Source organism: Moschus berezovskii, chromosome 20 (assembly GCF_049115385.1).
Source record: "Moschus berezovskii isolate FMDL1 chromosome 20, NW_MosBer_1.0, whole genome shotgun sequence".
Lineage (NCBI taxonomy): Eukaryota > Metazoa > Chordata > Mammalia > Artiodactyla > Moschidae > Moschus > Moschus berezovskii.
In genome coordinates this window covers 6,593,187-6,603,109 of record NC_142479.1, presented here as the reverse complement: position 1 = coordinate 6,603,109, position 9,923 = coordinate 6,593,187, and the positions used below count along the sequence as shown (strand labels likewise).

Below are 9,923 nucleotides of genomic sequence, written 5' to 3'. Positions count from 1 at the left end.
AGGTGAAGGTCAGTGTGCACTCTGAGGTTGGAGAGGACGGTGGGGAGTCCTGCAGTGGTGGGATCACGGTGGGAGGTGCTTGGGTGCAATGAGGCAGAAGCCACTCCTGGGACTTGAGGGCGGGGCAATTGGTGGCTACCCTTAAAGGGGGGACTCATTTGGGGCCTCACTGCCTTTGAACAGTTTTGTGGATCTTTGGTTAGAAACATCTGGAAGGCGTTACATACAGAGGATGAAGATATGAGAGTGTTTGGACCAGAATTCATGACCCAAGTGAGGTGGGGAGAAAGTGGAGTGGAAGGGGCCTGAGGGCATGGTGGAAATTCACTGACCAAGGTCATCAAAGGGGAGACCTTCACGTCCATTCCACAGCCTCCTGGTTACTCCCAGAGTGCCGGGCCCAGAGAGGCCACTCAATAAACAGGTGCTCACTTGATCCAAAGTCGCTGAGGCTTTCACCTTGATTCACCACAATGTAATATGCTGAATTCAAGAGATTGGTGACCAGGTTTACATTAATGAGCTAGAAAAGAGAAAGGAAAATAGACTCAAGAAAAATCAAAGAATCCACATTGTTAAATCTCTCAACAAGCTTTCCACTGTGGCCTCAGGGCCTTGGCACTTGCTGTTCTCCCAGCTCAGAATACTCTGCCATCCCCATTGAGTACTCTCTAAACACACTCTGAAATTTACTTAAACTTCCTGATTTTATTTTTCTCCAAGATGCATATTACCATTGAACTTTGCGTACATTTTATTTTTTCTCTCTGAGCCTGTCAGTTTCATATTGGGGTCTTCAGGCTCCTGCTTGATCAACAGCTGAGCCCCAGTGTCTGGAATGGGCCAGGAACAAAGTGGGAACTCCATGAACGTGTTCTGGAGACGGAACCCTGGGCATGTAGTGGGGACAGCAGGTGTCACAGAGCACTGCTCCAGGCTGTGAATGGAGGGGTCGGAGAACAACCTGCCGAAGGTCTTAGTCTTTTGCGCCTGTCTTACATTATCAGGATTGAACATCAGGCCCAGAGAAGGTAGCTGCTCTGACCTGGGGACAGCCGTACACACAGTAACCCGCAGCTCCTGTGCTGAGATCGAGAAGGATGGATGTCACATCCAGGCTCTCACCGGGAGCTCTCCTCCTCCACCATCTCATTTCTCTCTGAGAAACCTACTCTCAGGATCAGTGAGTTCTGCCCACGGCTACAGAAGCCGAACCCAGGACCAACGACACTGCTGAAGCTAACTCAGCCCCTTGTAACCATTGTCAAAACCCCCAATCATCACTAATTAGCTTCCTGACTCCCAATTGGGCAAAGATGCCCTCTCCAGTAAACACCCCATAGCACCCTAATCAATCACCTGATGCCAGCCCTTCAGCAGGAATTTTCTTTGTCTCAAGGCTATAACAATTGGTTATTAAACCCACAAAAACTGCTAACTCTCCCTGGTCTGCCAGAAGGTCAGCTCACTCTGCCTACAGTGCCCACATTATCTCTGCTTTGTTCATAATCAACCCACTGCCTTCTGAAATGCTGTGCCTAGAAAGTCCTTTCCAACCCACGCTCAGACTGCCTCAACCAGGATGCCAACCAGTTCCTCCATTTGGCAGGGCAGGTTCTGAGTGGTCCATATTTCCAGCTCAGAAAAGACTTGGCCTGAGCTTTGCAACTTAGAAAACCCTCCCCTCCACACCAGACCCACTTGAGTCTCACCTGCCCGGCAGCCACCCCACTTCCAGAGTGATTTGCAGTCTTTGTTCAGCGGGTCGGAACCCAGAGGCCAGGCTCTGAGGCTCCTCCAGCTGCCACGATCCCCCACACCTCTGTGAGGAGTCCTGAGCCCCTGAGGGGATGGGGCCCCCTCTGTGGGTCTCCCTGGGGCTGTGACGGAACGTCCCTCCTCCTGGACCGGCACAAGGATGACTTGTCCATACCCGTGAGGGGGAAGGTAGGAGCTCACAGCGGCCCCGAGGGCCCAGTGCCCTGGGATCCCCAGGATGGAAGCGGCAAGGAAAGCGGCCAACAGAGAGGCTCACCCGGCGTGGGCGCCGGGACGCGGGGCTGCTTCCAAGTGGCTGCGCCAGCCACAGATGCTGATGGGGACAAAGTGCTCCTCGTCTATGCGAGCCAGTCACTCAGGGAGTGCTCTCAGAACCAGCGTTTATGGTAAAAAAAAACAAAACAACAAAAAACACCTGTGCTGATGGGAAGTGATGACTGTGACCCAGGAGACGCTCCCCTAACCTTCAGGAAACACTCTGACATGTTCTCTGAAGATTAAAAAAAAAAAAAAAAGTCTGCTTTGGTTAAAAAGACAGGGGAGGAATTGAACATTGGCTGAAAAGGTACATTTTGGAAGAAGTAGAAAACCGCATTATTTCTAAATTAAAAGCCCATGTTTAGAACCAGATTACTTAGATGACTAATTGTATAATGCAGGCATTGGTGAAAATAAGAGCTATGTTAAAAGTTGTTTTAACATTAACTTGTATTTTCCTAAACCACATTAGTCTAAAGTTGAGTGTCCCTGTTTGGAAGGTGCTGGCTCTGCACCAGCATGCTTCATTCTTTAGAAGTGATAACACCTGTTTACACCGGTGTGAGGCATGGAGCACAGCCTGGCTGGGGCCCCTGGGCTGTGGGGACAGCAGGACGGGGGTTGGCCAGGGAGGGTGGGTCCTGCCCTCAGGCTTCTGCTTTGCCGGACACTCAGAGTGCCCTGGTTCACTCTTGACCTAGTAATGGGGGAGACAGACAAGAGCAGCCATAGGGGGAGCTGTAGTTGGCACCTTCCATATACTCTCCATTTGCATCTTGGGCATGGAGCACTCTCGAAGCTATTCGACTGTCTAGGTTCTTTTCATTCCTTTGGTCCTCACTAGGCTTCTTGCTAAGGTGTCAGTGTGTGCATGCATGCTGTCGCTTCAGTCAGGTCTGACTGTGACACTATGTACTCTAATCTGCCAGGCTCCTCTAGCCACGGGGTTCTCCAGGCAAGAATACTGCAGTGGGGAGCCACTCCCTTCTCCAGGACACTTCTTCACCAGGGGATGGAGCCTGGGTCTCCTGCATTGCAGGCAGACTCTATCATCTGAACCATCAGGGAAGTAATTACTTGTAGCTATTTTCCAACAGCACTATGTGGGGGTTGAACCCAAGTACAACCCTGTGTTTTCCTTTCCCCTGTGATCTGAAGCCTCTGCTGACACCTCGGTGCTCCCACTGGGTACTTTATTATTGTTCTCCTGCACTGCCTCCCCCAACGCCGCCCCTGGCCAGAGACACTCTGTGAGTTAGCAATGGACTTCAATGACCTACCAGCAAATCTAACGAAAACTGACCATGAACTCATGATTTTCAGCCCATTCCTGAAATGTAGATTGAAGCAATTTGAAGGACAGACTCTTATACAGCAAGAACTCTGGGAAGGGCGTGGTTAGAGGGAACATGGCAGAGACGCCCACTTGGCTCCTGTGAGTCTGGTCACTTCTCTCCTGGGGTGACTGCACACTCAGTTTTGAACTGAGCACATGGCTGCCTGAAAATACAGACATTCCCAACATCCTCTGAAGCTGGGATGTTTGTGAGACAAGCTCTCCCTCAAGGATGGAGGGAAAACAATTTGTGCAACTTGTTGACTATTTTCTAGGTGAGAGAACCTGCCTCTTCCTGCTCCTAATGTCTTGCTGTTGGGAATGTCAGCCTAGAAGGGGAAGCTCCATTCTGCTCCATGTCCACCCTGGAGGGGGCAAACAACCCTGGGATGACAGAACAGTATTCCTAGGATGGGGATGGAGCTTTCTGGAACAGCCCTGCCAGACCAACGCTGGCCTGCCCCCCTCCGCATCTAAATGGGAGACAGATGCACAACTACCTGGCTGTAATTTTGTAGAAATTTTTGTTTTTGCCCACAACCTTGACTGGCATATCAGGCTTTGAGGGGGTTTCTGTGCAGCACCCTTGTCAGGCTGCTCCAAGATGCAGTCTGGTATTTTCAGCTCTCCTTTCCGTGGGAGGACAGCCAAGTTCAGCTCCAATCCACTGTCGTTTCCAGCTGCGTCTCTGAAAATCTATGTGGAAAATAGATGTTCCTGACTCAGTGAATCAGGAGCTGATCCCTCTACCTTCCAGGGAGATGGACTTGTTCCTTCCCCCACACCATGAACCCCGCACTCTCCCCTAAACACAAAAGTTGCTCTTTCGCTGATAATATGGGAAGTTTCTAACTGCACAGCCTCAAGGCACAGGCATCTCGAGTGTGATGTAACTGGATTATCACAAGAAAGATGAGTTTTACTATGGTAGGTTCCTTTGTTGGCAAAGTAATGTCTCTGCTTTTTAATATGCCATCTAGGTTGGTCATTAATTTCCTGGCTGCAATCAGCATCTGCAGTGATTTTGGAGCCCAAAAAAATAAAGTCTGACACTGTTTCCACTGTTTCCCCTTCTATTTCCCATGAAGTGATGGGACCAGATGCCATGATCTTCGTTTTCTGAATGTTGAGCTTCAAGCCAACCTTTTCACTCTCCTCTTTCACTTTCATCAAGAGACTTTTGAGTTCCGCTTCACTTTCTGCCATAAAGGTGGTGTCATCTGCATATCTGAGGTTATTGATATTTCTCCCGGCAATCTTGATTCCAGCTTGTGTTTCTTCCAGCCCAGCGTTCCTCATGATGTACTCTGCATAGAAGTTAAATAAGCAGGGTGACAATATACAACCTTGACGTACTCCTTTTCCTATTTGGAACCAGTCTGTTGTTCCATGTCCAGTTCTGAGTGTTGCTTCCTGACCTGCATACAGGTTTCTCCAGAGGCAGGTCAGGTGGTCTGGTATTCCCATCTCTTTCAGAATGTATCACAGTTTATTGTGAGCCACACAGTCAAAGGCTTTGGCATAGTCAATGAAGCAGAAATAGATGTTTTTCTGGAACTCTCTTGCTTTCTCCATGAACCAGCGGATGTTGGCAATTTGATCTCTGGTTCCTCTGCCTTTTCTAAAACCTGCTTGAACATCTGGAAGTTCACGGTTCACATATTGCTGAAGCCTGGCTTGGAGAATTTTGAGCATGACTTTACTAGTGTGTGAGATGAGTGCAATTGCGCGGTATTTTGAGTCCGTCTAGTCAAGGCTATGGTTTTTCCCGTGGTCATGTATGGATGTGAGAGTTGGACTGTGAAGAAAGCTGATCGCCGAAGAATTGATGCTTTTGAACTGTGGTGCTGGAGAAGACTCTTGAGAGTCCCTAGGACTGCAAGGAGATCCAACCAGTCCATTCTAAAGGAGATCAATCCTGAGTGTTCATTGGAAGGACTGATGCTAAAGCTGAAACTCCAATACTTTGGCCACCACATGCGAAGAGTTGACTCACTGGAAAAGAGTCTGATGCTAGGAAGGATTGGGGGTGGGAGGAGACGGGGACGACAGAGAATTAGATGGCTGGATGGCATCACCGACTCAATGGACATGAGTTTGAGTGAACTCCGGGAGTTGGTGATGGACAGGGAGGCCTGGCATGCTGTGATTCATGGGGTCCCAAAGAGTCGGACATGACTGAGCGACTGAACTGAACTGAACTGATGGAAGGTTCCCTGCTAAACTGATGCACTGAAAACTTTAATTGGAAATATCACTAAAATCCATTTTCAATATTAAGCTAAAATATGGGAAATTGCTAAGTTTTGCCCTAAGCTCTCTGTTCAAGGAGACAGATATTTAGGAGTTGCCAGGGGTCTGATCTTTTCTAGTAATTTCTTAGACGTCTTTCACCCATATGGAACCTGCTAGTTTATAGAGAAAAAACCCATATAGTGAAATATTAAACTGCTTAAGAACATGGTAATAAGTTTTATAATTCATTTATTCATTTGTGCTTGTCTAAAAAGTGTCTTCTCCTTCAGGGCTAGTTTAAAATATAATTTATTAACAGAAAATTTCCTTCAGGTAAATGTGAGCATTAGAAGAGGCAGGGTGGATGAGAGTCGACTCCGGCCAACCTGTTCTGGATGATTCTCTATTAAATAGTGACAGTCTCACCCACAGAAACCAGATGACTGTTTTCAGCATCACAAGACAGGGCTGGTCTTTCTGGATGAAGCTCACAACCACCTCCTTACAGGTCACTGTTTCCTGAAGACAAAGTGGGTGTTCCACATCAGGTGGGCCTGTTGCAGGACAGGGGATCCCTTCCAGGGCCTGAAACTGGGCTTTTGTCTAACACTCGGAAATGAATTGTCCGAGGAGACACGTGTGCTGACAAAGCAAGAGATTTTATTGGGAATGGGCTCCCGCATGGAGAGCAGGAGGGTAAGGGAACCGAGGAGAACAGCTCAGTCACACGGTTCACAGTCTCGGGTTTGTGGTGATGGGATTAGCCTCCAGGTTGTCCTTAGCCAATCATTCTGACTCAGAGTCCTCCCTGGTGGTGCGCGCCTCCTTCAGCCAAGATGGATGCCAGAGAGGACTCTGGGAGGTGGTCGGACAGGTGGTGTCTCCTTTTGACCTTTCCCAAACTCCTCCGATTGGTGGAGACTTATTAGTTCCGTGTTCCTTACCAGGACCTCCTGTCACAAAACAACTCATGCAAATGGTGACTGTGGCGCCTGGACTGGAGGGCGCTTTCAGTCAGCAGGCTCTGGTGGGGAAGACAAGGGTGATGACTGGCTGGGGGCTCCCAGGATGACACAGAGGCTGAGGAGCCCAAGTCTGCAGGGCCAAGGTTACACCAACCCCTCTTTGGATCTGTGTCTGTCTGAGGGGAGCAGTGACTTTAAGGGGCTAGGATGCCAGCTGCCTGCCTGGAGGCCACAGGAGGAGGGGACAGAAAAGCAGGCAGTGTGGCTCGTCTTGGTTTCCGAAGACACTTCTTTCTAGCACCAGGTGCCAAGCTATGGGGAAGATTGTATTCTTTTTATAAAACTGCTTTAGCTGTTCTAATTCCTTTGCCTTTCTTAGTTCATTTAAAAGATAAATGTACAAATGTATATATTTTTTTCTTTTAGCACCAGTGGAAATCCTATAACTTGGCTACTTTTACCCAACAATTCATCATACAGATCTTTCCAAGTCAGTACCGATAAAAATTTCCTTACCAGATCCCTCTTAATGGCTGTTTCCTGAATGTTCTGTTTTTATATTGAGTGATACTAATATCAATAATTTTATTACACATAAGTTTGCACAAATGTTCCTCCCATGCTGATTTGTTATCATTGGACTTTACGTGTGGAATATGAAAAGGTGGATTTATGGCTGTTTATCATTCATTTCTTTGATGGCTTCTGGACTTTAAAAACGTTGTATCATGATTTCACTCCTTTTATTCCACAGAATAAAAATCATTCATACATGTTTTTACCGAATACTTTCATGGTTTCAGTTTTACAGCCCACACAGTCTGCTGCTGCTTCTGCTAAGTCGCTTCAGTCCTGTCCAACTCTGTGCGATCCCATAGACTGCAGCCCTCCAGGCTCCCCCTTCCCTGGGATTCTCCAGGCAAGAACACTGGAGTGGGTTGCCATTTCCTTCTCCAATGCATGAAAGTGAAAAGTGAAAGTGAAGTCGCTCAGTCATGTCCGACTGTTAGCGACCCCATGGACTGCAGCCCACCAGGCTCCTCCATCCATGGGAGTTTCCAGGTAAGCGTACTGGAGTGGGGTGCCATTGCCTTCTCTGGCCCACACAGTCTAAGTCTCACTAAATTCCTAAGTCCGCCCGGGAGCAGGGACTCACCCTCTGGGCGCCTGGGTCCTACCCTCGGGAATCGCTGAGGAGCGCGCCTTCTCCCGCGGCTGCCGGGAGAGATCTTCCCAGCTCCCGCCCTCCCGTCTGCTGTCTGGGTCTCCGCGCCCTGCCGGGTCAGGAGCCAGATCCCAGGCAGACGCCCGGGGCAGTGTGCGCCGCTCGTCGGGAGCCACCCAGCGGCCGCCGTGAGCCGGTCCCTTCCTGGGGAACGTGGGCCACTCCATCAAAGGCTGCGGTTCGGCCGCCGAGCCCGGGCAGAGCTCCAGAGGCCGGCGGTGACAGCGGCAACGTTCCCAGTGCCGTGAGGCCCGGCCAGAGCCTGCTGTCGCCGGAGATTCGGGCTGCAGGTCCACGGCCTGGGCGGGCGGCATCGGTGGATGTCGCTGCCCGGCCCGGTGGACCAGCGCGCCGCGGGGCCCCTCTGCCCGCGGGCGCCGCCGGGGCAGCTGAGCGCGAGCAGGAGAGGTCACGGCGCCTGCGCCCGCGGGGTTACACCTTATCGATGTTTCCCACTCGCCCGGAGGTGCGGACCACACGGATGCACCCAGACATGTCCTGTCTTCCCAGCCTCCCCCATCGCCCCCGATAGTTCTGATTCGCAAACGTGTGTCCTCTCCCGTAAGGGCCGGCCCTGCTGTCCAGAACAGGAGGCAGCGGAAGGGACCATGGGACGCCCGTCTTCCTCCCCAAAGGGCGCGCGAAAGCGCTTCCTTGCCATCTTGGGACGGTCGTCCCACTCCCTTCGCGGCTCTGAGGCTGCTCCCAGGCGGCCACGGTTCCCAGTGACATGCTCAGGACTCCACAGACGGGTTTCCCGCGGGGCGGGCTGCATCTACGCGAGGGGCGCCTGGCGTCCCTTCTATTCTCCTCGGGCTTAGAAGTAGGAAGGATGGTGTCCGCGTGGAGGCGCTGCATTTCGCGGTGTCAGACACGGATACATCTGTGTGAAGATCACAAAGCCGACAGATTGGTGGCTGCTGTGGCGAGATCGACCAGATGGCCGGACGCGTTGTTAGGGATTTTCATTAATATATGTGTTATAATGTAGGTGTTCAATGAGAAAACTCGAAACTAATTGCAATGAAAATCACCATTATCGTTGTTACTCAACAATACCATAATTATTACCTTTGTTTGCAGTTAATTTAAGAAACATGGTTTCAAGTCTATCCCCAGAATATCCAATTGAAGACGACCAGAGAAGGATGTTGAAATGAAGAACTTTCTTAACACACGGGGAAGTCGGGGAACCTCGCCTTCCAGCCAGGAGGCCCTGTCCTGCAGCAACCGACCTGGAAAACCAGACCCTGGCCTCTGCAGCAATGGGCTCCAGGATTCAGTGCATGGTCAGTGACTGCCACCTTCCTTATTTTTCTTCCTTTCAATTTACTACCAAGTGGGGGAAACCAAATCTGTTATCTAAACAGCTACCTGGGACGGCCCTCTTCCTGTCAGCCTGCCTCCAGCTACCCCATATTGCACGTTCTGAGCAGGACATGCTTTCCTTTTCCCCACCAGAACGTGTCCCCACTCCTATGTGTGCCCTGAGTCTCAGCCTGGGGGAGTGGTGGTGGCTGACTCCTTGCTCTGGAGACAAATTCTGAAGAAACAGTAAAGGATTGGAAAAATATCCTGGAGTAGGAAATGGCCGCCCACTCCAGTATTTTTGCCTGGAAAATTCCATGAACAGAGGAGCCTGGCCATCTACAGTCCGTGGGTCACAAAGAGTCAAACACGACTAAGCATGCACACACAGACACAGGCATCTTTGTTTTTGTCTACAGAGATTAGAGTGAGAACCAAATAATGCTCTGGGGATAATATGCAGGTTTTGTTATTTTTGAAAAAAAAATTCAAATTAATCATTTTAAGTTTAGATATATATCATATACCAAAAAATTCTCCTTTGAGCACTGTATTTTAGTGATTGCCTATTTATATAGTTGTTTAGCCATCATCACTATCTAATCCAGAATATTTTATATTTTATCTCCCTACAAAGACACCTAGTTTTCCTTAATCAATCACTTTAAATTCCACATTTCTCACTGTTTCATCCTTATGGAATTGCCTATTCTGTGTATTTCAAGCACATGGGTTTGTACAAATGTTGCCATTTAGGTTTGATTTCTTACACAATGTCATGTTTTTGAAGCTTATTCGTATTTTATCACGTGATCCA

At 49.5% G+C, this 9,923-nt stretch overlaps 1 protein-coding gene across 1 annotated transcript; it reads right to left on the bottom strand.

Annotated features, from left to right (window-relative positions):
* Positions 1–2,517: 2,517 nt before the first annotated feature.
* Positions 2,518–8,517, bottom strand: LOC148774609 (uncharacterized). The gene is made up of 2 exons (XM_088828592.1): positions 7,752–8,517; positions 2,518–6,561 (listed from the first exon to the last, which is right to left on the bottom strand). The coding sequence occupies exons 1-2, from the start codon at positions 8,110–8,112 to the stop codon at positions 6,395–6,397; spliced, it is 528 nt and encodes a 175-aa protein (XP_088684718.1). The 5' UTR covers positions 8,113–8,517; the 3' UTR covers positions 2,518–6,394.
* Between the last annotated feature and the right edge of the window lie 1,406 nt (positions 8,518–9,923).